This window comes from Daphnia pulex, chromosome 12 (genome assembly GCF_021134715.1).
Source record: "Daphnia pulex isolate KAP4 chromosome 12, ASM2113471v1".
In the NCBI taxonomy this organism is placed as follows: domain Eukaryota; kingdom Metazoa; phylum Arthropoda; class Branchiopoda; order Diplostraca; family Daphniidae; genus Daphnia; species Daphnia pulex.
In genome coordinates, this window is record NC_060028.1 from 7,061,827 (window position 1) to 7,086,126 (window position 24,300).

The window sequence follows — 24,300 nt, forward strand, 5'->3', positions numbered from 1 at the left end:
AACCGGTACATCGCACAATTGCATATAGACTAAAAAAAGAAAGGCTATTTTAAAGTATTTATTTCGTTGTGGCTGTTTTGTAAACTTTACAAAATAATAAGTCAGTGACGACATCGAGTAACCTTCATAGTTTATTTTCGATCATGTGACCTTTTACTCATTACGTAGTCCTCGGAGAAATTGACAAATATCACGTTGTGAAAAATTTTATTTGACAATATTGTTTTAAATACACGGTAGATAAAAAATGTTGACCTTACTCCAAATTTCGATACTAATCTTTGGCATATATAATCTTCTCACTGAATTAACGATCTGTCCATGATGTTAATCATTTTACCAACAACCTTCTTGTTGGACCGACAAGTATGGAATAGCAAGAGGGTTCAAACCCAGTCCCTCTGCGATACAAAAATTAATTGGAATGGAATGATAAGAATTTCAAATTCACTTTTACGATTTAAAATAAGAATGTATGCATTTAAAAATACTCACCAGCGTAATCGACCATGGTCTGCAATTTGGTTGGTTCGATGGTAATGGTACGCGACATGAAATGAACGCAATATTCTTCGCCTCCCGTGACAGCTCGGCAATCGTATTCCATGGCAGTGTCTTGATCGATCCAGATTATGTTGTAATCAACACCACGAAGTAGAGGTGGAAATCGCTGGTTGAAATTACCCGGAACTTCGCCGGCGGTTAGAATACCTGCACACAACCAAATGCGCATTTTGTCGCCATTGTTATATAACATTATTTAATGTTATTTTTAATCAAGCGAAAATATACCATCAATAGAAGTGATGTTGGTGTTTTCTGGGGTGTACATTCTGCATTCGTAAGTGACTTCCGCGTCACCCCAAACGGGATAGTCGGACGTGATGGTTGTCTTGGTGCAAATGCAATCCTTTTGATATTCCGCTCCACCTGGCGTTTGGATCTATACACAAATGACACTGTGATATGCAATCGTGTTCTTTTCTCATATAAATCAAAGCGATACCGTTACAAAACTAAAAATCATTATTACGTACCCTTCCAACTTCGTACCACTCCCCGATGTAGGCTTCGTTCGTGTAATCTGGGGGCAGCGGTGGATGGACGCAAGCGCTGGCGCAACAAATGGTCACCAGCATTACCACCAACAACTTGAAATTTATAAACCAGCAAAAATTTAGATGTTAGGTTGATTTAATCAGCTTTAGTAGTAGCATCTGCTTACCTGTGAGAAATTCATGATGAATATGCGACGGAGAAACTGATTTGGGCAATGACAAGACGATTGAAATGTTCGGGGTTTTTAAAGACCAGTTAATCATATGACGTACTTTGCTCACAGATAAGCGTATCAATCGTATTTATTACCTTCATAGATTTTTGCTTATCGTTGTGGTTGTATTATAAGTTCACATTCAAACAATTTCAGTCAGAGAAATTGGAAAATGATTTCAGATTTACTCGTCGTTAAAGTTTTCACTTTCACTAGAGGATCCGACATGTTAAAACTCATCTTCGCTTCACAGCGTGCACTCACGCAAAGAAAGTATATGATCCCCACGCCTCATTGATAAGCGGGTTGATGCAAGTGAAGCTTCGAGACACTGTTGTTATATAAATGCAGGCGTGTCAAAGTATCATCGCATCATTCCAAAGGTTGACACTTTCTCTAAAAAAACAACAGACTACAAACGCCTTATCCCTCATTATATAAGAGTAAATCGTTTACCTAAACAGCCAAACGGTCTCTGCATGCCGATAACAATGACGCGCGATGTACATTTTTTTTTTAATTCGGTTTAGATAAGACAGCGTGTCTCACGAGTAGGTAGGATTTTGTCGAATGTCGTACGCCACAATGTAGTAAAGTCGAGTAAAGTGAAATCAAATAGTTATGAGCTATTTTAAAGTAGGTTATACACTGTCAGGCAACCAAACTATTCAAATATAATCATTTTAGCACAGTTTTATCACATTTACAATTTTTAAGAGAGATGTTTTCTTTTGGGTTAGATTATAATATTGCTATGGGCGTTGCGGTGTATGCTAGACCAACGAGAATTCGAATTGTCGCGGTGCTATAGCCGCCGCACCCCTAATAACTGAAGCACCTAAATTGTTGCGCAAAAGTGATATATTAGTCTATGTGGTCGTCACTTTCTCAATCACAATCGTATTTCCATCAGATTTCCATCTACCAACAACATTCTATAATGAAGAAGAAAGGTGTTTTACATGAGTCAGTTGCAAAGAAAGCCGAAGAACATTCTCTTCCGTCGCAACTCCAGAAATTGTAACTGCGGAAACCGGAAGGCCCCACGGTGAAATAGCTTAATTTACCCATACGGAATCAAATCGTAAAAGTATTCTGCAATAATGATTTTCTCATTGATGAGGTTTTACGAAGTCATCGCGTTCATTATGTAACATAAATAGGCAGCTGAAATACACATAGTTGACTGAATCAGTTTTATGGTGTTGAACGCAATACCTTCTATATCTTATCGAATAACTTTATCAACTGCCGATGCCCTGGATTGATTCGAAAAATTAAACAATAGATATCTGAGAAAACGACTAGTCATGATTGTTTATTTGCCCAAATTGAAGGCCGTTTGTGGGAAGCATCCAGTTTGTTGTGTTAGATCTAACAACGACCATATACGACAGGGTGAAAAACTGAAAACTGATTTTAAATGTCGAAATTTCGATGACACCCAATGAATATCGATTTCGTCACTGTACCAAGTACATACCAGTATGCTAGGATCATGTCATGTTCTTGAAAGAAGACTAGAAAAAGCAAAAGAATATTATTTGTTTCATAGAATTTGAATTCTCGATTAAATATCGATAATAAACAGGATCAATTAATCATTTGGAAATTTTCAAAAACTTAAACCTGTTTGTTCGGAAACCTTTATTTATTCTAAAATTCGTATTCATGGTGAATGAAAAAATACATAAAGAATTGCAATTTAAAATAATCAGATTTAAAATTGCGAATGTAGAACTGTCGAAGGATGTTGTTTAGTATACAGTCGTATTTTTACACCGCGTAGTCTGCTTTACACGTGTTGAGATACTTGTCAGTTTTGACTTACTACGTTGCTGCAGCATATCTAAATCTAACTATTCAAGAAACATTTTGACCGACATTTATCATGAGCAACAAGAGGAAAATACCGGAAGGGGAAGAAACAGATTATATTGCGAAACCCCCCAAGATCCTGTCCAACATTCACTTGCGAAATCAAGAAAAGAGGTTGATTGTCATCCTAGAACAAGCTCAGCTTGAATCGGCCAAAGTAAGAACAGTTGTCATTTCTTGAATCTTGAATAATTAATGAAATATAATCTTTGTTACAGATAGGGAGAGATTTTGAACTTCTAAACTGTGATGATCATATTGGCTTTCTGAAAAAACACAATCGTGAACCATCATCATGCAGGCCTGACATCACCCATCAATGTTTGCTGATGCTCCTGGACTCCCCTCTCAACCGAGCAGGGCTTTTACAAGTGTACATTCACACTGCAAAAAATGTGTTGATTGAAGTCAACCCTCAAACAAGAATCCCAAGAACATACTCGAGATTTGCTGGTTTGATGGGTAAGTTTGAGTTGTATTTGAAATTCTGTCTTTTACTCATCCACTTGTTTTTCATTTACAGTTCAACTGCTTCATAAGATGAGCATCAAAGCAGCAAATGGGCCCATGAAGCTATTAAAAGTGATCAAGAATCCAATTCAGGATCATTTGCCTGTCGGTTGCCGTAAAATCTCGACTACTTTTAGCTCAACCAAATTAGTCAAGCCACGCGATGTAGTGTTACCTGAGGAACCCATCGCCATCGTCATTGGTGCGATGGCTCACGGCAAAGTGGATGTGGAATACAGCGAGGAAGAGATCAGCATCAGTCAATACCCTCTGTCTGCTGCGCTCACTTGCTCGAAATTGTGTAGTGCGTTTGAAGAAGTGTGGGGAATTCATTGACAATTGACAACATTTTGTTTCTCAAACCAAAACTTGTTTTTTTTTTTTCCATTTAAAAAACCACAACAACAACATCGATAATACATAAAAGATAAAAACAGATATAAATTTTGTTGAAAAAGATGAAACGGTGGGTGATCAATTTTGTAATAGTCATTTTCTTCCAGGTCAGCTGTTGCGTTGGCATAGTTGACTATGGTTGGGCCAATCCCTAGCCTTTAAATAAATAAAAAAGGTTAACATTATCATTTGATGCGTATAGTGCAGGTTAACAAGTGAAGATAAAAGGTAGGTCTAGATTGATTGATCGCATAGTAACAAAGATGCAGCTAGTTTCAGATCCACTGTCAGCTTACCTGGCAAAGAGTACCTAAAATAGAAAACGAGACGAGTCATGTTACTTTAGGCTCTCGTTAAATATTGACAAGGTGAGCGGAGAAATACTCACTGCAGTACGCGTTTCCATGACAACCGGCACAGCGGAAATCTGCTCTTCGTGAACAAACGACGCAGCTACGCAGAGACCAATCGGGAGGAAGCGTTGTCAAGGGATGAGATGCCGTCGATAAAGGTTTTTTTGTTGTCGATGCCGTGACCTGTTGAGGGTGAAATAGTCGCGGTCCGGTTACGAAGCCGGCTGACGGTTGAGCTGGAACAACCGGATGTAACTGCACTTCGGGACGGATTACAATGTTGCGTTGCTGTTGAGCAACAAGACTTTTCCAATGGTGAGGCAGCGGACGCAACGGAGGTAGGACAAATGGTCTACTCGATGGCGGAATTATGTTATTCACAGGCATCGGGGCTATCGGCACGGGCGGCCGCTGTTCTCTGTATGGGCGGAAGCCACTAGGGACATTTCGGCTCCAGTCAGGAAAAGAGGATTCCGATGTCCGGATCGATGGAATCCGTTGAATTGTATACTCTCGAATGGGTTTGGCAACAACTTCCTTTTCGTTACGTTGGACTTTGTGGATTTCCGATGGATTTTGAGCAAAACGCTGTCGCAACGGCTGGAAACCAACCGGCTGACGAACTGGTGGTTGTTTGTGGTTTACTCTTGTCGTCATCGCGATAATTTCGACTTCAGCTTTGTCTTCGTGACGGGCAGGTGGTGGTTCCAATACACGTTTCGACAAATCAAGTGGTTTGTCTTGATCCTCGGCGTCGACGGGCATTAATTCGGGTGGAGCGGAGGATGCAGGGGGCGTCGGAGGCAGTACATTTCTCATAATCACGGGGCCTCTTTGAGCGGGTGGACTATGTCGTACGTCTGTCTGAAGTCTATCTTGGGTTATTATCCTGCGAAAATAACAGAAATATAAAAAAGAAAATGAATTGATCCATTCTGAATACTTGACTTTATCTACCGACTTACTTTGAGAGGTCACAAATGGGGTTGTCAGGTGTAATTGCCGTCATAACTTTTACTGGGTTAATTACTTTGTTGATAACAGGACTGGCGACTGGACTCGCAACCGGTGTAGCGATTGGACTGACGACTGGACTGACTTGACGGATGAGCCTTTTTTTGAGCGGCCACCTTGAGGTGCATGTAATGGGTACTGAGGCTTCTTCTCTTTTTATATGTTGAGCTACTACTACTGATGGGTCTAGTTCCTTGCTGGCAGGTGGAGCAACGGAATGACCCTGGTGAAGCCTCGAAGCGTACGACGTCTTTTCCAAGATGCGAATTTTGAGCGGAACGATTGGGAGGCTGTCATTGCTCGAAGAAGAGCAAACACTGGTATCACCGTTCGGTCCATCTTGTTTTTGATTCAGTTTCAATTCCAGCCAGTTGAAACGAGGTAAATCAGTGGCAAGTCGTAAGCTGGCGTCTCCCTCCTTGACCACCAGTGGTTCTGCCATCCAAGATCTCAGTTTTAGCTTGACGCGGCCACGACGCAATTTTGATACTGAAATATATAATACAATGATAAAAGATAAGAATTATGCAAGAACCAATTTATAAGAAAATTTTTTTGAAAAAAAAACCTTACATGCTGGATAACAGCAATTTCAAGTCAGACGATATTCAATATATACTTTTTAAGAAACAGTTGAGCAAATTCCTGATGTGTGCACACAGAGACGAATGTATTCTTGTCATGTGAGACAAAATAATTTTGGGTGTAGTGATGCCTTGCCAGCATATATAGATGCAGATTGCACTTTGTTTACAAAGATAATTGTAAATATGTGATAGTAAAAGTATGAGGCAAGAGCAAGACCAATATGAACTTTAAAGACCTAAGTCATTTAGGTGTGAACCTTACTGAGATAAGACCATAAACAGTATAAGTCTTCTTATCTGTTAAGAGTCTAATCAGCGTTCAGATACTTTTACACCTGATTACGACACTGAGCATACGAGTACTAAGTCAGGAAAAGGACTTTGGTGAGTAAGAGATCACTAAATTGCTTAATGGCTTAAATCATTTACAACTATGGCGGAAACGCTACTATAAAGCCAGAAAGATCGACACCAACACAGCTACCTACCATCCAATCCATGAGTAGATAAATGACCAAATTTCTCTGGTCCCAATCTCCCACCTGCTCGCCGGAAATAGAGTACCAGATGGACGTTCACGGCGACGGTGCACGCATTTTACTCCTCCCCCTCGTCTTTCACGCCGATATCGATTTCGTTACAATATAGAAACGTGTTACACAGGGTCTGCACTCCTCCCTTACTTCTCCCCCCACTCTTTTTTGATCCTGTCAAAGAGCTCCTTATAAAACTAGCGAGGACACCTAGCGAGGAACCTGTCAAGCTGGTTTTTCCGGCTCACGGACAATCACCCCTCAGGCACTTCGTTCGTTCAGCTTCACCAACTCGTTTGATGGACGGACAGATTTAAGGAAGCAAATTAGATAAGATTATTCCCTTTTTTATTCTTTGGTAGTTGGGATGTATATAATACCAAACATCTATAAAAGGAAAGATTATTGCTATGCTAGCGAAAATAATCCTTGTAACATTCGAGGATCTTTCAAATTTTCCAAGGACGTTACTGTCGCCCTTTTTATTTAAAAAACCTTATTTTCGCCATCACCACATTTACGTAATAATCTACATTTTTTTGTGGTTGTTTGTATAGTGGTTGGTATAAGATAATCTGTTTGGTCACTGAGAACGGGAATTGGACAAGAGTGCTCTGTCTGACCTATGACATGCTATGTATATATACAGTATGTAATCGAGTTGATTGCTTATCAGGCATCAGAAATGCCTGTGTATGATGTGTTTGTTTTATATATGCGCACTCATGAATGGCCCACTAAACCAAAGGTTCACGGGCCCGAGGAAAAACTAGGCGCAGAATAGCGCACAGTGAATACTGAGAAATGTTCATCAATATCGAATGACCGTAACATTTTTCTGTACACGACAGAAAAATGATGGGACCAAGCCACTCGCACTGATCCAGTCTCGACTCTGCTGAGAAGAACCCCATAAATAAATAACAAACTTTGAAAGGCAAAAGAAGTTCGAGGTTGTGCAGGGCGGATTTCTTTTGGAACCCCGATAAGATGAAACTCGATTTCTCCAGTCAGCTGGCACTAGCGAAAATTATGAAAACAACTGCAAGATCACTGATGGGCTGTCACTAGACCCGGGCTTATCTCCGGGTACAAATGAACTTTTTGACTGCGTGGTGGAACGGACCAGTAACAGCTCTTGAAATGTGGGATATAAAATGAAACAGCAAAGCTCAGAGTCGTTTGTGTACATTGCCACTTATTGGGCACACACAGAACGTCACGAAGTCGGAAAGAAAAGGAGATAAAAAACCAAACAAACAGACAAACAAATCCAAATATAGCATATGCATGCATAATAATAATGTACCTGCTGAATTGGTGGCGTTGTTAGTTAAAGTCCATCCCGACGAGCACTTTCGTTTTAATTTGATTGCTGGCACAGGTGACGAGGACGACGACGACGAAGACGGCGAGACAGGTTCTATCACGGCAATCTTCTCATCCAGCCCGATGGCGGTTGATGAATGATCCATCTCGTTCATACTGGTTTTCTCTACACCCCCCGAAAAATTTTCTTTCTTTTTTTTTTTTCGGTCGGGAATGTGTTTGATGACGACGACAGTTAGGGCGGGGAGAAGTGTTGGATATACTGGACTGGGCAAGTCTCGTTTTTCTCCAGCGACAGAGTGTATATAGCAGGTCCTCGGTTGGGAATGGTCGGAAGGGAAATGTGTTGCTCGGCTGCGAGACGGAGTGGCTTTATATGAGCTCGGTTGGCCGTATATGTGTATGTGTGTGCAGGATAGACATAACCACTCGTATATATATAATCAGAGAACCAATAACCGAGCTCACCATAACTCCGAGCTGCACAGTGCACACACACACACACACAACTATACGTGTAGTATAAATATATTACATCCACTGCGACTTGTAGCGGGCTGGCTAGCAGCAAAACGAATATGACTATGGCTGCTGCTGCCCTGTCATCGGATACTCCCACTTCTTTTTTTTTTTATTTAAATGTTTATTGTGCATTAGACGATTTTTTCTCGCGATAAGTTTGGCTTGTTGGGGAAGAGATTATTATAGTTGGCTATTTCCTCTTGGCAGAGCCTCGATTGAGGGACGAAAAATGCAAAACAACAAGAGGACTTTCTTGTCATACGATCGGTAACCATGGCGTAATTGAATCCCCATCGCGAAATGATGATGGAAAAAAAAATTTCTTTTATCGTGACCTAGACTACATAACCTAACTGGACTGGTCGACCTTAACAGTGGCGCTAGACCATCGCAGATCAAGTGCTTATTTGGATAGAAGATGATTGCATTTATAGACGATGATGACCACCAGCCAGTCGCCCGAAAGATAAACGCCACAGAAGCTTTTCTCGTTTTAGTAAAGTTTCCAAGACATTGGAAACTATGTGTGTATCGAACTGTCTGTAGTTCGACAGCAGCAGCAGCATGCGTATACATAAAGAGGAAGCAAATTTGTACAAGTGCACTATATTATCGAACGCGTGGTATAAATATAAGAACGAGTTTCCAAGGAGATGAAAAGTTCAGTCGTCCTATTCGGCGGCTCATAGAGCAATAAAGGACAAGTTTCCAAGGAGATGAAAAATTCAATAGCTTGATTCTCTTCTGATCGATGCTGGTGACATGACAACGCGCAATAACCGAATCGTCAACAAGTAAAATGTCGCGGATAGCGATCGATCGACACGTCATCTCATCACATCCGGATTGAGAACATGTTGCCATAGTCTGTAAATATGATGGAAATCATATTATTTTTTATCAAAATGTTGTTGAAAAAAACAGTTTCGCTTTTTCCTGCGTGACAGGCGAGTTTTTTTTTTATCTGGTACTTGCGCACAAGTGTTTTTCCCCCTTCCAGTTTCATTTAATTCCGCACCTGTGCACACAGATACGATGACACATAGCAGCAGCGGCAGGAGCCTAGTACGTTTTTTCACTAAACGGCAACTAGTTGGAAATGCTACAGTAGCCTAAACCCCACGAAAGAAATCGTACGGTACACACCTGGCCTATTGACGTGCGCCAGAAACGGAACAGGTTTTCATACACACATATTGCAATAAATGTTTCAACAACACCTGTGTAAAGAACAGAATCGATTTATTCCATAATGCTGGAAATGGTTTTAACTCTCTCTTAAAACAAAAAAAAAATAATTAAAAAAAATAATAATGAAATCGTCATGAAGTCGGCCTAATTTGAAAAGCCGGGAAACATAACACACACATGAAACAGAATGAAAGAAAAAATGGGATCAAGATTATTCTTTATCAAACCGGGGTTTTCTTTCGAAATAAAGGAAGTGGTAGGTTGGAATTTGAAGACTGGGATGGGGGAGAGGAAAATGCGTGATGATATGAAACATTATAGGGGAATAAAGGGTTTAAAACAGAAGAGACGATAAATTTTTTTTTTGTTTAGTATAGTGACTAGCCGAAACAAATGTCTCTTTCTCTCCTACCTCTTTCTCCTTATAATTCCAACAAAACCACCGTCATTCTTTTCAACAGAAAAAACAAATGGCAGAACACAGAAAACTGAACATTACGCTTGACGTAATTTACGCAACACAATTTAGCATACCAATCGATACTTGTTATTAAAAAGAAGTGGATATGTAGATACCATTCGTTTTCATCTGAACAAAAAAAAAACAACCTGTAAACTGAAGATGGTCGACTCAACAGCGTTTGCACTAACACACTCTCGATTCTTAATTTTTTCCATTTCATTCAAAAAATATAATTTTCTTTTTTCGTCCTTTTCTTTTCTTCCTCTCAGTCCTCACCCTGGCGTGGATGGAATTCAATTTTCTTTTTTCTTTATACTTTGCTGCATTTTTATTTTGCTGGATTTTCAATTTTCAACCAACGCAATGCTCAGAATGTTCCTCCCAGGCGGCCACCTAGCGTCAAAAAACAGAATGTCAATTTAAATTCCCGAGTTTTATTAATAAAACATATTTTAATCCACGTGAATCACACGGAGCAGCATACCTGACATTCTCGACTGCAATACCATTGGCTGGAACATCCGGCACACACAAATTGCGCCACCCGTTCGTTGCAGCCTTGACACTTTGGCACTTCGCTCCCACCACTGGTTCGCAAGTAGTTGCCGTTGTTGGACGACACGTTCCGGCCGCCGGAAGTTGATCCGCCCTAATATGGCCAAGCGAAAAATCAATACAAAAGAAAAAGGAAAAAAGCGAGGGTTAGCGTTAGACGAGATCAAGTTTCTAGTTTGAAATTTTACCACTACAGTGACGTCGTCGTTGGCGAGCTCAGCCCGTTCAGACGTGATAGTTACGTGACCCTGTAACCAATAAGATTGGTAATATGAAACATGGTCTAGGCAATGCGATCCAAATGAGGAAATTTTCAAGTACCCTGGCTGTAGCTAAGAGGTTGGAGAGAGTTAAAACTTCGGCAGAAGAGGCTGCAGAAGCTGCGGCTGCGGCCGCCGCCGCAGCCGCAACGGCCGCTGAAGATGAGGATGATGAGGCTGTTGCGACTGGAATAGAAATTGCTGGCTGATGGCTGCTACTCAAAGGTGACTGATGTGGATGTTGTTGTTGTTGTTGCTGCTGCTGTTGCTGCTGCTGCTGCTCATTGGCCGGGTTGGTAAGCAGTTGGGCCAAAGTAGGAGCGAAATTAGGGTTAGTTCGTCCACCGCTGAGAGCGCTCTGTAGAATAGAACCAGCCGATAAACCGGCCGTGTGTGGGCTGCTGCGTGCATTACGGGCAGCGGCCAGACTCTGAAGAGCCGCCGCACTGCTACTACCACCACCACCACCACCACCGCCGCTGCTGCTGCTTCCCGCCATGGCGCTATTCCCAGAAGTCCCCGGCGACTCCTTTCCCACTTGGATCATATCCACCGGATTCGGGTGGCCTTGACGGCTGCTCATTTTGGCGAACTGGAGCAGTACGTCCTGCAAGAAAAACCGATCGTTAGGATTTGATAAAAGAACCGGATGTTTAAAAGTTCCGGAAATATTCTAATTATGTCTTTTGAGGTCACCTTGAAGCTCATATTGGCTCCTTCCTGCCCACCAGGTTGGGAATTTGGAGGTGGACTGCTGGACGAATTGGGATCATTGCAAATCCTAGATGGCTGTCGGATTCGTCTTCCACGTGTCGGTATTTCTTCGGGATGTTTGGCTCGATAGTCGGCAATTAGCGACTGAACGCTAATAGTGCCTTGACGATTCCGGGCATCCGCCTGTGAATCCGCACAGGCTCCAACGACTGAATCCACTACAGTGTTGTGGTGGTGATGGTTATTCGAGCTATTGTTGTTATTGTTGCTATGATGATGGTGGTGATGGTGATGGTTGTGTTGGTTGTGTTGTTGTTGTTGCTGCTGCTGTTGCTGGGTCCACATCTGAACTTCCGGATGGATTTGCAGGCTAGGTTTGGGTAGAATTGGTCGTTGGCGGTTCATTTTGGCTTGCTGCTGGAGCTGATGTTGATGTAGCTGATGTTGTTGAAGTTGATGCTGGTGCTGCAACTGTTGCTGTTGTTGGATAAGTTGTTGCGACTGCTGATGATTCATTACGGGGCTGTTGGACATGATGCTTTTTGACAAGCCGGATGATTTGCCCATCATGGTGTTCAGTGAATGATTAATGAAACTTTGTAGGTTGGATGCACCCGACTGTTGTTGTTGTTGATGGTGTTGAACATGGGCCTGAGCCACAGTGTGAGTTTGGTTGGAGTTGGGTACATTTTTACGGATGCTGGATGAGGTAATCTTCAACACTTCCCTTCGTCGCATCAATTTGGCTTGCAATTCCTCCTTAACCTTCATCAACTTTAGAATGTAGTTCCATTCTTTTTCTTTTTGTTTGGCCATGAAACGCAGAGTGCGGATATCTTTTTGGACAGACGACAGAACATTACTCGTCCCTTCGGCATCCAGTTCTGATATATCCGGCTGACTGGCATCCTCCTCGTCCTCTTCCTCCATGCGCCCACGTTTCCTGCGACAAAAATGGCACGCAAACTTTTAAAATACATTGTCAAAAGTTAAAGGTATGATTTATTTACTGTCGGGGTTCTCCTGACGAAGCCGATGGCATGGGATTATTGGCTTCGTGATTATTGACGCTAACCGGCTGGCCGTTTTGATCTACGTCGAAACTAATTTCGATGCCTCGTTTAAAACGGAGTGTGGTACGACGGACGCTGCTGTTTCCAGATTCGGCCGAAGGCGTGGGCGAAGGAGGTTGAGTAGACGGTGACTGGACGGAACGCGTAGGCGGTGGAGGCGTCAGCGATGACGACGATGACGCGATCGACGACAGACTGACCACATTGCTAATCAGAGGTAGTGAAGGGTCTGCAGTTTCCTTGTCCTTGTCTAGTTAAAGAAAAAAAAATTATAAATTAAAAAAGGAATGAAAGAGACATATTCGTCCAAGGTAGTTAATTGGAAAAATGCGTCGTGAGCAAGGTCAGCGATAGCTGGACGAATCATAACATCTCATTACCATTCAAGGACTCGTCCTTGTCCTCCTCATCCAAATGGATGTGCAAGGCCGATGGAGAGGATGAAGTCGACGACTGTTGATCCTCCATTTCCATTTCGGCGTTGGAGTTTATCTTGTCATTGTCTCCTGAAATTTCTTCTTCGTCTTCCTCAACTTCATCCATCGTAGATTCTTTGGCCTCATCCACCGACGCCTCCTTGGCCTTTTTCACTTCAGCAGACGCCTCCGCATCATCCATCTTCTCCGGGGGCGGTGATAACGGTTTTTCTTCTACCGTTTCAACTTGCTCAGGCTCCACCTTAATTGTCGGAACAATGTCTACTACAACCTCTCCGTTTTCTTTAACTTCTTCTTCTTTGGCTGTTTCTTCACTAGACTTTTCTTTCGATTCTACATTTTCTTCTGCTTTTATGGTTTCTGGCACTTCAGCATTTTGACTTGGCGAATCTTTGTTGTTGTCAACGGTATTACACGTTTTAAGTTTGTCTTCCGACACGCCATCGTCTGTAGCTAAACCCGACGGTGGCAACTTTTCATCTTCCAATGCCATGATAACAACAGCAGCAGCAGTTTCAGGCTTTTTATCCAGATTCACTTCAGCTTTGTCACAGCTGTCTACTCCATTGCCGTTCTCCATCGTTCGAGAGCACGAACCAACTTGACACCAGGTCTTTTTATATTTCCCCCGAGTTGAAATGGCTGAACAACTATAAAAGCCGGCTCGACTGGTTTTTTTTTTAAAGGATATTCTGTGCCAGCAGCAAAGCCAACTCAGAAAGAACGCCGAAATTGAGGTCAAACCCTGAGCCGTTTCGGCTGGACCCCGAAACTGAGGACGTACACACACACGCTGTTGCACTCTTTCGATTTCACAGTTTTCACTCGAAATTTTATTTTAAGTACGTCGGTTCATGAGCTGCAACGGTAAAGAGAGAGTGAAAGACAAACGCCACATATACAGCACGTAGGTCAACGAACTTGTCAAACTTAGGGGGGAAGAGTCCAACGGCACTCAAACTCCAACTTTGGAATGAGCAAACACACACACACACACACACAAAGGGTACACAGGCTTCTTTCTGTCCTCAAAAAAGTTTCACTGAGTAATCGGCCATGTTTTCCGAAATGGCCGAGATGAAGGGAGAGTGGTGTTTCGCCAACAACGGCCAGCTAAATAATCAACGAGGTGGCGATAAGAACTGCAACAGTGACGGAAACTGTAAGATGCGACCGAACAGCGTGGTCTGCTTCGTTCGAACACATAGGGCGTCCCACATTAAGAGACGACTGTTAGTCTTGTTTCTTTTCTAGTGTGTTGTGTCTCTTTACGCAGAGGCCGCATTATCGACCAATTGTAGAGGCACTAGTCACGAAATATTCCGCGTATGACATTTAGCTACTGAAATTCCCTTTTCTTTTCAAATATTGACCAGCTGCCCAACGTGACCCCCTGTTTCGTTGAGCGGCTCAGTCGACTGTCTGCGTGGAAAACATTAACAATGCACAAGGCTATATTCTATTTGTTCTCCCGACAGAGATAGAGAGATGAGTCGCTCCATGGGAAATTGTTTGAAGTCGCACAAGTGACGCCATCTAGTAACGAATTCCTTTCCTATCGTAGAAAAAGAAAAATCTTCCGAGTTATTTGATCGGTTTCTTGGGAAGGATTTTTATGCGAAATGTAAGACGTCTCTTTTCTTTTATTTCCAATTTTACGGTATCAGTTTTTTTTATTTTATGCATGCTTTTGGTTAAATTTTGCAATGTTCACGGGATCAGTAATATGAAACTCAATGCATGAGCTCATCAACTCATTTAAGGAGCAACAGATTAGCTTACGGGAAAATTTTTTGATTTTTGCAAAATCAAACTGCTGTTCCTAGAGCTGTAATCGAGCTCATTTTTTCGGATACCCTACACATGAAATTCGAGCACCGCGATTTATAAGAAGAAGTTACCGTAAGAGGGCAGATCGACGAAACGTAACTCGTGATTCCTTTCACGCGTCCAGTCTTTTCATCTCTTTTTGCCCACCTCCTCACCTTCACTGACCTTGGGCGGAGAGACCAATAGCCGTCCTGCAACGAATACGATGTTTCGTATTCGTAAACCAATAACATGTTCGTATAACCCCGACGGTGATTCGCTAGTCTAGGCAGGGGGAGGGGAATTATTTTTTATATTTTTTATTTTAAGCATTTTCCCTATCTATTTTGTTTTTCTTTTTTTTTCATGAAACGCTTATTCCGTTACAGTATCTTTTTTGGACCCTCGACGTCGGTCGAAGGTTGCGTCTATTTTGCCATATGAACGAAATAAAAATTTACGTCGGTACATGCGGGACTTGTTTTCGAGTTGGTTTTTTGTTAATGACACAGATAAACGAATAAGACATGACACTTTCTCTTCTGAACTGGTTGAGTATTTTGTTGACGTAGCGTAGTTTTCGATACTTTTTCGTTTATTTCGAAGAATCAACCGAGGTTTTTTCACTTAAATATTGACTCGTTCATCATTTGTATGCCTCGGGACTTTTCACCTTATATAAACAACTCAATAGATGGCGATTGACTTTCGAGTTCACTATTTGATCGCTAGAGTTCGTTGACAAATTTTACTAGCCGTACACAATGGCCGCCTTAGCGACGAGCAGAATATTTTTCTCTCGAGGTAATGCAATTATGTTATTATTGTGAATTGAGATTTTGGTTTTCGAAATAGAAATCCAATAGTTTAATTAGAGGTATAGTTGTTGCGTTAAAAATATTACTCTTGAAAAAAGTCTTGTCCGTATAAACAGCTAGTCGCCGGTGTCACGTGTGCCTTGAACGCACATTAACTTTAAATAACCGATACAAAAATACTCTTTTTCATTTTTGTATTCATACTTCAAAATCTCAATTTTAAATCTATGTCTACAAGTACAGATATTTGATGCTTTGTAAGCAATGTTATGTAATGAATAATTACTTTCAGGTCTTTCTACTGCATCCAAAAGATGTCTGCGCCAGTTCAGTCGTCAAACTGGGCTGTTAGCTCCAACTGGGCGTATTCTAGTTGCCAGATCAGCCTGCCTGCTCTCCAAACGATCCATTTCCATCTCTTCTAGATTGTTAGCTGCTCCCACAGAGAAAAAGGTTTTCCAAAGAGACAAACCCCATTGTAATATTGGAACTATTGGACATGTAGATCATGGAAAAACTACCCTTACTGCAGCCATCACAACAGGTTTAACATTTTTCTTCAAAAATCTTGTAAGGAAAAATATTATTTTGTGTTTGTACTTAGTGCTATCTGAAAAGGCTATGGCCAAAGCCAAACGATATGATGAGATTGATAATGCACCAGAAGAAAAAGCAAGAGGCATTACCATCAATGTTGCTCATGTTGAATACATACAGAAAGTCGCCACTATGGACACACTGATTGCCCTGGTCATGCTGATTACATCAAAGTATTGTTGAAAATAAGCTTATTTGATTATTTCAGATGTAAAATTGATTTTCTTCTTTTTTCCTAACAGAACATGATTACTGGAACTGCTCAGATGGACGGAGCTATCCTGGTGGTGGCGGCGACAGATGGTGCTATGCCGCAAACCAGAGAACATTTGCTTCTTGCTAAGCAAATTGGTGTGGAACACATCGTCGTTTTCATCAATAAGGTTTGTGCTAAGTTTGGCTTGTAAATCTAAAGCTTTAGTTGAAAAACTCGCTCTTTGCAGGTTGATGCTGCTGATCAAGAAATGGTGGAACTGGTAGAAATGGAAATTCGAGAGCTGATGTCTCAGATCGGCTATGACGGTGACAATGTTCCTTTCATTTCTGGATCAGCTCTGTGTGCCCTTGAAGGACGGAGTCCGGAAATTGGTCAGCAACTTCAACTTTTTCTATTTGTTCACGTTTACATTTTCGTTTTTGTATAGGAGTTGAAGCCATTCAAAAACTGATGGCTGCCGTCGATTCCTATATCCCAACGCCAGTCCGTGAATTAGATAAACCTTTCCTTATGCCCGTCGAAAATGTTTATTCAATTCCTGGTCGTGGTACCGTCGTTACCGGCCGATTGGAACGTGGTGTTATCAAGAAGGGAATGGATTGCGAGTTTGTTGGTTACAGCAAAACCATCAAAACTACAATTACCGGTACAAGCAGAAACAATTAACTACATGGATAAAACCGGAAAATAATGTACGCAAATTTACTGATTGGCTACAGGAATTGAAATGTTTCATCAAATTTTGGAGGAATCTCAAGCTGGAGATCAGCTTGGAGCCTTAGTTCGTGGTGTTAAACGTGATGATATCCGCAGAGGAATGGTTATGGCCAAACCTGGAACCATGAAAGCCCATGATGACTTGGAAGCCCAGGTTCGTTTAAATAATTTATCAGCTTAGTGAACTTTAAATCACGTGTTTTCTTTGAAAGGTCTATATTCTAAATAAAGAAGAAGGTGGTCGATCCAAACCATTCACCTCGTTCATCCAAATGCAAATGTTTTCGAAGACTTGGGATTGCGCCACTCAAGTTTCCTTGATGGAAAAAGAGATGGCTATGCCCGGAGAAGACGCCAAGTATAAAATATTTTTTCCGTAAATGTTAACTAGATCAAAAACTAAATGAACCGTTAATTTTATTTAAGGTTGAGACTTTGCCTCCTGAAACCCATGGTGGTCGAACAGGGCCAGCGTTTCACATTGCGTGACGGTACCCTGACGTTGGGCACTGGTGTCATCACTAAAATTAATCCGAGATTGAAGGAAGATGAGAGAATGCTCCTGACGGAGGGCAAGAAAGCTCGTGAGAAGGCGGCTGCTGTCAAGAAATGAATATCCATTAATAGCAGTATCTAGTTAAACGATTCATTGAATTTCAATAAAAAAAAGTCATTCTAAATCCACGGCAAAGCGAATTTGTAACCAACACTGTTAACCAGGTTTGTTCAGGCTAGAGAATATTAAGTATCGTGTCATCGTAGTAAGAGAGTGAGACATCACGTAAGTTTCGAAAGATGAAAAGTGTATTTCGAAATACAAATCAGTGATCGCCTGTTAACTGTGTGCGTAAACTTTGGGCGGTTAAAACTGGTCAAGGGAGTCACATAAACAACTTTTTTAATTACGTCATAGTAAATAAAACGTATCAGCTCCAACCACTTGTCTCAGTAACATGAAATAAAACATACTAACAGATCATAAATTTGCTTATATATCTCATTAGTTAAATTTAAAGACGTTATTGCATTATGCGTATCAAAGAGAAATACTGGATAGATATATAAAAATTAGATATTGCATCAAAATTGAATGGACGGAAGACGAAAAGAATACAGATCAAACGGACTCAAACCATAGCCCTTCCTTTGGTTTCTATGGGTAAAAGCAACGAAGCCACCATAGCCAGAAGAGAGACACTGCCGTACAGTCCGATTGCAACATTAAGTGATTCCTGTACCAAAACCTGGGCGAAATAATGAAATTAAGTTAATGAGTAATTTTACATGAGCTTTTTTTTATCTGTCCTTTTACCTGAGCGACAAACGGCGTGATCATAGCTCCTAAACGAGCCATGCCACTGCAAACGCCAATTCCTACGGAACGAAGATACGTAGGATACACTTCTGGCGTGTAGACATATGCGGCCTGAAAGACGCCGCTGATTATGCCTCTTGCCACAAAGAGCATAACCGTCAACATGGTCCGATTAGAGATGCACACAACCATAATGAGGAAGACGGATAAACTGAAGATAAAGAACTCGAGAGCCATGGTCTTTTTTCGACCAAGAAACTCGATCACCACAAGTGTCACAACGATGCCTGTAATCAACAAAAATTAAATCACTGTGGGCTTTTATCTCACAAAACTAAAATAAAACTGTTTTATACCAGGAAATTCTGCAAGTGTAGTCCATAACAAGTCGGTGTAGTCGGCGCTAGTAAGAACTCGACAACCAGCCGAGCAGTCTTCGCGACTTGACGAGTTACCACCTTGATTTCGATTGAGACAATCACCTTCTTCTTCTGCGATTGCCGCGCCCGCCAATAATTCAGTGGACATGAGTACCATGCCGTAATAGCAGAAAGCACATGCCAACCAAATAAACCACAGCAGTAGTGATGTCAATTTTAATTCTGGGGAAAGTAAACGCTGAAGTGGACTCTTCCAGCGTAGATCCGAGGACATGGAAACAAGTGAGTTCATATCACCATGTCCAGGAACAGAGGGGGAGGCTGCAGACCCAGCTGCTCCACCGTCGGTGCAAGTGAGATCATCGACAATCAGTCGACCAGCTAGCATGGGCTTCCCGTTCTCTTCGGCAATACGACGTAAAACAGCTAGAGCTTCTTCAGTACGTCCGTTAGCAGCTAGAAACCTTGCACTTTCGGGTAACCACTACAAATATCAATTAAAGTATAAGATTTTCATTCTAGAGTAAAACAGTTTTTTCCTTTTTTTTTACCGCGCAAACAATGGTAAACACAAACACCGGAATGGTCGACAACGCCAAAAGCCAACGCCATCCCAAAGTAGGCATAACGATCAGAGCTAAGAGCACTTCAAAACAGGCTCCCAAAGCCCAAAAACTCTAAAAATACGTCTTTTAAAATTGCGCAATTTGAATTATGCTGTATTATTTTTATATGACTTACATCGAGTAAAACGACACATTTTCCTCGCTGGCGGACAGGAAGGAATTCTGCGTAAAGTGTCACCCTAGTCAAACGAATATATCTATATATATTAAAAATAGATCTGTAACAAGACAAAGAATAATGTGAACATACGATTGTGGGGTACATCCAATGGCGAAACCGACAAGTAAGCGTAAAAGCAAAATCCAGAAAAATGTGGGTGAGAAGGAGCTTAACAAACCAAAAATACTCAACAAAACTGCAGACAAAGCTAAAGCCTAAGTAACAAAAATTAACAAAAACTGCAACTCATTAATAAATCACAACAGTGGCATACCTTTTTTCTCCCATATTTATCACTGAGTTGGCCCCAAAAAACTGCACTCATCATCATCCCAAGAAACACACCCTAATATTCAAGAAAAATAATTAGCTGGTAAATTAGTTTAGACAAAAATCAAAATTAATAATTAAAAATAAATTATACAGTGGTAATTAGAGCTTGCTTCCAATCAGGTAATCTCCAATCACATTTTAATGCAGGTGATATGATTGATAATATCATCATTTCCATGGAATCAGCCATCCATGAAAGCCCAGTTATAAGTGACAACTTCACTTGAAAACGCCCAAAACCAGTGGCATTGACTGCTTGGTCAACTGTGAATGTATCTGAAAATTAAAGATACAAACAAATGTGTTTTAAAATCAAAATTCTGGTCTCTAAAATATTTGTATTTCAAGGGCACATACCATCAGGGACAACTCCTGCTCCAGCAGCACTCATTTCAATTGCAGAGCCCAATAACCCACCATTTCCAGCATCACCACCCAGAAAACCAAAAGAATTGCCAAAAGGAGATGTTGATCTACCATCATTGGCAGTGGTGGATTCTTTATCCAAATCATTGTACTGTCCACTTTCTGATTTCCGTTTCAACCTTTGATTTAGTTTTCCAAGCATCTTGTAGTTGTTGAAATTACTGTTTTTTAATATGTAGTTGCAAGTCACTCTATTTCATTTCTTCTCTTTCACCTTTTATTTTCCTTATTGTACAATTTCCTGGTTTGTTTTCATCTCGCGAATCAACTTGTTGAACGATGAATTCTTATCCTCCACTACCTGTCACCGCAAAGCTTCGTCTGCTATCCGCACTGTTGCAATTTTCCCAATTAGTCGTGAGTTCAGATTTGATTTTCATAACCGTAGCTGTACGTACGCCTGTTTCCTCCCGACTCTCGTCCGTGTCATGGGGAATTAAATGTAAAAAGACGACCATTAATTACTAAAAAAAACGTATATTGATCAACTGTATAAAAAGAGATGAGCAAGAAAAGACACATGGAAAGAGCACTGCAAAAGTCACAGTATAGGAATATTAACTGAGAAATTGGAACTGATAGTGAGAGAATAAAAAAAGGTAGAAGACAACACCAGTTTATAGAGACCATGACAACCTTCAAATCAATATGAAAATGGAAAGAAAGGCATTTTAAAGGAAGACTTCACTGTTGAGTCCAGTTTTCATAGAGCTAGTCTTGGCAAGTTCATTCTTGTCTGTCATTGGAATATTTCCATTTCCATTCTCTTCTGGTCTAGGTTTTTCTGTCATCAAGTGAGGAGTTTGAGCAGCCAAATTTGAGGAATAGTTGTCTGTTCTTTGATACAAGTCACAGAGATACAAGGCGTAATAGATTCCAACACACAACCCCTGTTTCGTAAAAATAAATTTTGTTAGTTTAGTAGTTAGTGAATAATAATAATCTAAAGACATTATTACCAAAACTGCAAGGACGATTCCAATTATACCCCAAGCACCAATTCCTTTGTAAACTGGAGTCTTAACTGGTGCTTCCTTAGCAGTTCGGCTTACTGGATAAAGCCCTCCATGGAGAATATATCCGGAACGTTTTCCTCCTGTTGAGCTATTGCTTTTTCCACTTCCTCCCCCACGGCCTCCACCTCCTCCACGACCGGGAGCACTCTCTACGATTTCATTTATCGAAGAGACTGCAAATAATTTGTTTAATTGAAAGCACGTGTAAGGTTCCGATTCGAATTTGATTAACAAACATTAAATAACTTACGGATGACGAGAAAGAAGACAAATTTTCCAAGAAGATTCATCTTGGCTGGTTAGCGTCCCATCTCCTTGCCGCGGGGCGTTTGATCTGTCAATTCTCCCCAAGGTTTTTCCTTTGTCCAGACTCCAGATTGTTTAAAAAATACATTTTTGGTTCAAAGAATTGTTTCATTGTTATTATTTATCTTTTTTGTATTTGATTTATTATTTCAGGAAATTAGAAATTAAAAAGATATTTTATTTTTATTTTATTTTAGCCACTACTCCCAAGTTGACAACTAAGCATAGGAATGGCGAATTTTTGAAACTGGAATCAACAGTTACAACTTTTTAATGACAATTTAAACCTTTTCATAAACTTTGACGTTGAAAGAAATTCCGTTTTCTTCTTCAGTACCTTCTGGCACCTTGGAGTCTCTGCAAAAAGATATGTTTTGTATTCACTGGTCAGTGAATGCAATTCAAAATTTTTAATTGAATACCCCACTAAGCTAAATTTTGCTGGATCGATCGCTGGCATAAATACATCACACTCGAAGTCTTTCAGTATGTGGGTGACATAAATACGGTGACAAGAAGAATGTTCCATTGCCTCCTATTGGTTATTGTCCAGAAATGTTTACTTAAAGATACTGATTAAATAAGAAATGTAAATACTACTTTGTACACTGAAGCTCCTCCAATTATCCAGATATTTTCAATTTGATCAAGATAAGGTGGAGTCTGAAGAAGCTGCATTGCTGTTTCTAAGCTTTTACATGTTAAGGTGTTTTCACTGCTTGCAAACATTTCAAAATAAACCAAAATGCATTTCTTTACATAACATACAACATTCCTTACATTTGTTGTGATGAGGACAAAACGATGTTGAGTCTGTTGGAAAGAGGGCGATTTTTTTCAGGGATTGATTCCCATGTTTTTCTCCCCATGACAACGGCATTTTGTTTGTTCGTATCGTTAGTATTCTTAGTCAACTTTGCAAATAACGCCATGTCCTTTCTATGCAGCACAAAAATTAAACATAATAAAAAGCTTTCCACAAAATCATCAACAAGTAACTAGCAAAATGTCATTTTACTTCAATCGCCAGGGAATAGTTCCTTGAAAACCAATTCCCATATTAGAAGCCGTCGCAACAATCAAGTTAAGTTTCATTTTGAGAAAAACAAACACTTTAATGGCCTTATGAATTGTAACTAACGTATTACTTCGTCTGTTTTCGAATAAAACAACGTTGTGACATCTACGGACTAATAAGGAAAATTTTCAAAATATTAGTCGATTTTGATTCATATTATTATATAAAAAGAAATTTTTACGGAACTACGAGTATAGTTTGATTTTATTAACAAGGATTTCGCGTCGGACAGAAATCTCAATCAGAATTTTTTTAATGTACGAAAGTTAGCAAAAAATTTTCAGGAGAAGAAAATGATTATCAAGCGAAGGCGGTTCCTCCGCAAAATGTACTTTTCGAAATAAGACGACTCCCAGCTTTTTCAGAAGCGTATGAAACTGTTTTTCTTCTTTACCAATCCAGGGTCGACGATCGTCATTCACCTGATAAGGAGTAACATGAATATCTACCGCTATACCTAAAAGAAATGAAAATAAAATGAGAAAAAATCTGACGAAGGTATTCGATTTAAATGAAATATTACCCGTTGATTGCAAGGACGACAATACGTTAGAGGAAGTCACCCAGGTATCTTTCCCTCCTGAATGTCCGCCATCCAGCCAAACCATTTTTCGAATACGTCCCATCAGAGCATTAATATGACTTTCTTTGTCTACTGGGAGATGGTGAAAATAATGGAATTCATGCAAAAGTTGATTGAGGACAACACAACCTTTGGAAAATCCCATGATTGTCAAAGGGGATTCACAACCAACTTCAGAATGTCCTGTTTGTTCTGCCACTGATAGGAGTAATGTTGTCAAGTGAAGAAGTGCATTGTGATTAGGCAAATGAGTAGGGCTGCCAATATCATTGCATGTTACAAAGTTGGAGAAACAACTAAAGGTCTTTAATTCTACCTTTGCAGGACGTATAACACATATGAAGCTACTTTTAAATTTAGAAGCTAAAATCTCTGCTACTGCTTCTAAATTATATTCAACATACACCCCATGGTCCCGATGACTTTTCATGTTCTCAGGGTAATCCTGCAATCAAAATAATTAGAAAAATTATTGATCCCACAATTTTTATGTAGATTTATATGGTAACCTGCCTGGACATCCCCTCCGAAGAACACTACCACCGAAGCAGGATCTGTCGAAATTTGTCTTTCAACGAAAATGACATCATTGACTCGCTCATTGTAGCCGGTAACTGCCACCAGCCGCTGAAGATTAGGAGCCATGCTCTTTAATCACTGTTTTTGTAAATTACAGCCACAATGTTTTGATGCGCAGTTCAAACTAATTATCGATTATACCGTAACTTCATAACTAAGCATGAAAATCTTTTGACTTTTAACACTTTTTGCAGACGACACCATAATCATGTTTTGAATCGACAGATGGAACCACAGGAAACGGATGACAAA

At 40.5% G+C, this 24,300-nt stretch overlaps 9 protein-coding genes across 16 annotated transcripts; 2 read left to right on the top strand and 7 right to left on the bottom strand.

The window, feature by feature from the left end:
* Positions 1 to 190: 190 nt before the first annotated feature.
* LOC124209907 lies at positions 191 to 1,388 on the bottom strand. Its single transcript, XM_046608149.1, has 5 exons — positions 1,226 to 1,388; positions 1,038 to 1,151; positions 793 to 943; positions 496 to 711; positions 191 to 401 (listed from the first exon to the last, which is right to left on the bottom strand). Exons 1-5 carry the CDS (start codon positions 1,238 to 1,240, stop codon positions 337 to 339), a joined length of 561 nt encoding a protein of 186 aa, XP_046464105.1. The 5' UTR covers positions 1,241 to 1,388; the 3' UTR covers positions 191 to 336.
* A 1,652-nt stretch (positions 1,389 to 3,040) lies between these two features.
* Positions 3,041 to 4,099, top strand: LOC124209906 (ribosomal RNA small subunit methyltransferase NEP1-like). The gene is made up of 3 exons (XM_046608148.1): positions 3,041 to 3,308; positions 3,370 to 3,613; positions 3,675 to 4,099. The coding sequence occupies exons 1-3, from the start codon at positions 3,165 to 3,167 to the stop codon at positions 3,995 to 3,997; spliced, it is 711 nt and encodes a 236-aa protein (XP_046464104.1). The 5' UTR covers positions 3,041 to 3,164; the 3' UTR covers positions 3,998 to 4,099.
* Positions 4,010 to 8,229, bottom strand: LOC124209903 (proline-rich extensin-like protein EPR1). Of its 5 annotated transcripts, XM_046608144.1 has the most exons (7): positions 7,854 to 8,226; positions 6,500 to 7,681; positions 5,998 to 6,168; positions 5,376 to 5,913; positions 4,446 to 5,299; positions 4,354 to 4,367; positions 4,010 to 4,213 (listed from the first exon to the last, which is right to left on the bottom strand). In XM_046608144.1, the coding sequence occupies exons 4-7, from the start codon at positions 5,864 to 5,866 to the stop codon at positions 4,166 to 4,168; spliced, it is 1,407 nt and encodes a 468-aa protein (XP_046464100.1). In that variant the 5' UTR covers positions 5,867 to 5,913; positions 5,998 to 6,168; positions 6,500 to 7,681; positions 7,854 to 8,226; the 3' UTR covers positions 4,010 to 4,165. The 5 variants fall into 5 exon arrangements, with proteins under 5 accessions (XP_046464100.1, XP_046464102.1, XP_046464101.1 ...); XM_046608146.1 differs by lacking the exon at positions 6,500 to 7,681; XM_046608145.1 differs by lacking the exon at positions 5,998 to 6,168.
* Positions 8,230 to 9,984: 1,755 nt separating this feature from the next.
* On the bottom strand, positions 9,985 to 14,530 carry LOC124209908 (homeotic protein female sterile-like). Of its 2 annotated transcripts, XM_046608152.1 has the most exons (7): positions 13,032 to 14,529; positions 12,589 to 12,901; positions 11,561 to 12,521; positions 10,926 to 11,471; positions 10,793 to 10,852; positions 10,534 to 10,698; positions 9,985 to 10,442 (listed from the first exon to the last, which is right to left on the bottom strand). In XM_046608152.1, the coding sequence occupies exons 1-7, from the start codon at positions 13,666 to 13,668 to the stop codon at positions 10,401 to 10,403; spliced, it is 2,724 nt and encodes a 907-aa protein (XP_046464108.1). In that variant the 5' UTR covers positions 13,669 to 14,529; the 3' UTR covers positions 9,985 to 10,400. The 2 variants fall into 2 exon arrangements, with proteins under 2 accessions (XP_046464108.1, XP_046464107.1); XM_046608151.1 differs by having other exon boundaries at positions 10,534 to 10,852; positions 13,032 to 14,530.
* A 1,011-nt stretch (positions 14,531 to 15,541) lies between these two features.
* LOC124209910 (elongation factor Tu, mitochondrial-like) lies at positions 15,542 to 17,921 on the top strand. The gene is given in 10 exon segments (XM_046608154.1): positions 15,542 to 15,701; positions 16,008 to 16,259; positions 16,320 to 16,424; positions 16,427 to 16,485; positions 16,555 to 16,695; positions 16,756 to 16,900; positions 16,957 to 17,175; positions 17,249 to 17,400; positions 17,459 to 17,604; positions 17,673 to 17,921. Coding segments are annotated over 10 exon segments (1,446 nt in total). The 5' UTR covers positions 15,542 to 15,661; the 3' UTR covers positions 17,860 to 17,921.
* A 107-nt stretch (positions 17,922 to 18,028) lies between these two features.
* On the bottom strand, positions 18,029 to 20,830 carry LOC124209909 (synaptic vesicle 2-related protein-like). The gene is made up of 9 exons (XM_046608153.1): positions 20,418 to 20,830; positions 20,152 to 20,336; positions 20,002 to 20,073; positions 19,818 to 19,942; positions 19,683 to 19,746; positions 19,493 to 19,618; positions 18,918 to 19,425; positions 18,559 to 18,848; positions 18,029 to 18,490 (listed from the first exon to the last, which is right to left on the bottom strand). Exons 1-9 carry the CDS (start codon positions 20,626 to 20,628, stop codon positions 18,374 to 18,376), a joined length of 1,698 nt encoding a protein of 565 aa, XP_046464109.1. The 5' UTR covers positions 20,629 to 20,830; the 3' UTR covers positions 18,029 to 18,373.
* A 113-nt stretch (positions 20,831 to 20,943) lies between these two features.
* On the bottom strand, positions 20,944 to 21,865 carry LOC124209911. Its single transcript, XM_046608155.1, has 3 exons — positions 21,753 to 21,865; positions 21,446 to 21,675; positions 20,944 to 21,376 (listed from the first exon to the last, which is right to left on the bottom strand). The coding sequence occupies exons 1-3, from the start codon at positions 21,790 to 21,792 to the stop codon at positions 21,158 to 21,160; spliced, it is 489 nt and encodes a 162-aa protein (XP_046464111.1). The 5' UTR covers positions 21,793 to 21,865; the 3' UTR covers positions 20,944 to 21,157.
* A 114-nt stretch (positions 21,866 to 21,979) lies between these two features.
* LOC124209915 (dihydrofolate reductase-like) lies at positions 21,980 to 22,978 on the bottom strand. The gene is made up of 5 exons (XM_046608160.1): positions 22,827 to 22,978; positions 22,589 to 22,747; positions 22,409 to 22,523; positions 22,231 to 22,343; positions 21,980 to 22,165 (listed from the first exon to the last, which is right to left on the bottom strand). The coding sequence occupies exons 1-5, from the start codon at positions 22,901 to 22,903 to the stop codon at positions 22,090 to 22,092; spliced, it is 540 nt and encodes a 179-aa protein (XP_046464116.1). The 5' UTR covers positions 22,904 to 22,978; the 3' UTR covers positions 21,980 to 22,089.
* Positions 22,979 to 23,072: 94 nt separating this feature from the next.
* Positions 23,073 to 24,253, bottom strand: LOC124209913 (mitochondrial protein C2orf69 homolog). Of its 3 annotated transcripts, none has more exons than XM_046608157.1 (3): positions 23,983 to 24,196; positions 23,410 to 23,914; positions 23,073 to 23,343 (listed from the first exon to the last, which is right to left on the bottom strand). In XM_046608157.1, exons 1-3 carry the CDS (start codon positions 24,112 to 24,114, stop codon positions 23,153 to 23,155), a joined length of 828 nt encoding a protein of 275 aa, XP_046464113.1. In that variant the 5' UTR covers positions 24,115 to 24,196; the 3' UTR covers positions 23,073 to 23,152. The 3 variants fall into 3 exon arrangements, with proteins under 3 accessions (XP_046464113.1, XP_046464114.1, XP_046464115.1); XM_046608158.1 differs by having other exon boundaries at positions 23,979 to 24,118; XM_046608159.1 differs by lacking the exon at positions 23,073 to 23,343 and having other exon boundaries at positions 23,585 to 23,726; positions 23,786 to 23,914; positions 23,983 to 24,253.
* Positions 24,254 to 24,300: the final 47 nt, after the last annotated feature.

Excerpts from the sequence above, each read along its gene's own strand:
- LOC124209906 (XM_046608148.1), top strand. The coding sequence starts at position 3,165 with ATGAGCAACAAGAGGAAAATACCGGAAGGGGAAGAAACAGATTATATT. Across the intron at positions 3,309-3,369 it reads CTCAGCTTGAATCGGCCAAA|ATAGGGAGAGATTTTGAACT; the intron begins GTAAGAACAGTT and ends TCTTTGTTACAG. Across the intron at positions 3,614-3,674 it reads GAGATTTGCTGGTTTGATGG|TTCAACTGCTTCATAAGATG; the intron begins GTAAGTTTGAGT and ends TTTCATTTACAG.
- LOC124209911 (XM_046608155.1), bottom strand. The coding sequence starts at position 21,792 with ATGAATCTTCTTGGAAAATTTGTCTTCTTTCTCGTCATCC. Across the intron at positions 21,676-21,752 it reads TGTCTTCTTTCTCGTCATCC|TCTCTTCGATAAATGAAATC; the intron begins GTAAGTTATTTA and ends AATTATTTGCAG. Across the intron at positions 21,377-21,445 it reads GAATCGTCCTTGCAGTTTTG|GGGTTGTGTGTTGGAATCTA; the intron begins GTAATAATGTCT and ends TTTACGAAACAG.
- LOC124209907 (XM_046608149.1), bottom strand. Across the intron at positions 944-1,037 it reads AGTGGTACGAAGTTGGAAGG|ATCCAAACGCCAGGTGGAGC; the intron begins GTACGTAATAAT and ends ATTTGTGTATAG. Across the intron at positions 402-495 it reads GACCATGGTCGATTACGCTG|AGGGACTGGGTTTGAACCCT; the intron begins GTGAGTATTTTT and ends TTTGTATCGCAG.
- LOC124209908 (XM_046608151.1), bottom strand. The coding sequence starts at position 13,668 with ATGGAGAACGGCAATGGAGTAGACAGCTGTGACAAAGCTGAAGTGAAT. Across the intron at positions 12,522-12,588 it reads TCGTCAGGAGAACCCCGACA|GAAACGTGGGCGCATGGAGG; the intron begins GTAAATAAATCA and ends TTTTTGTCGCAG. Across the intron at positions 10,443-10,533 it reads ATTGCAGTCGAGAATGTCAG|GTGGCCGCCTGGGAGGAACA; the intron begins GTATGCTGCTCC and ends TTTTGACGCTAG.
- LOC124209909 (XM_046608153.1), bottom strand. The coding sequence starts at position 20,628 with ATGCTTGGAAAACTAAATCAAAGGTTGAAACGGAAATCAGAAAGTGGA. Across the intron at positions 19,943-20,001 it reads ATAAATATGGGAGAAAAAAG|GCTTTAGCTTTGTCTGCAGT; the intron begins GTATGCCACTGT and ends TTTGTTACTTAG. Across the intron at positions 19,747-19,817 it reads ATTGGATGTACCCCACAATC|GGTGACACTTTACGCAGAAT; the intron begins GTATGTTCACAT and ends TCGTTTGACTAG.
- LOC124209903 (XM_046608142.1), bottom strand. The coding sequence starts at position 8,028 with ATGAACGAGATGGATCATTCATCAACCGCCATCGGGCTGGATGAGAAG. Across the intron at positions 5,914-7,853 it reads CAACGCCACCAATTCAGCAG|TATCAAAATTGCGTCGTGGC; the intron begins GTACATTATTAT and ends TATATATTTCAG. Across the intron at positions 5,300-5,375 it reads CCCATTTGTGACCTCTCAAA|GATAATAACCCAAGATAGAC; the intron begins GTAAGTCGGTAG and ends TTATTTTCGCAG.
- LOC124209915 (XM_046608160.1), bottom strand. The coding sequence starts at position 22,903 with ATGAAACTTAACTTGATTGTTGCGACGGCTTCTAATATGGGAATTGGT. Across the intron at positions 22,344-22,408 it reads GAGGAGCTTCAGTGTACAAA|GAGGCAATGGAACATTCTTC; the intron begins GTAGTATTTACA and ends AATAACCAATAG. Across the intron at positions 22,166-22,230 it reads GCAAAATTTAGCTTAGTGGG|AGACTCCAAGGTGCCAGAAG; the intron begins GTATTCAATTAA and ends ATCTTTTTGCAG.
- LOC124209913 (XM_046608157.1), bottom strand. The coding sequence starts at position 24,114 with ATGGCTCCTAATCTTCAGCGGCTGGTGGCAGTTACCGGCTACAATGAG. Across the intron at positions 23,915-23,982 it reads TCTTCGGAGGGGATGTCCAG|GATTACCCTGAGAACATGAA; the intron begins GCAGGTTACCAT and ends TTTTGATTGCAG. Across the intron at positions 23,344-23,409 it reads GTCGTCCTTGCAATCAACGG|GTATAGCGGTAGATATTCAT; the intron begins GTAATATTTCAT and ends CATTTCTTTTAG.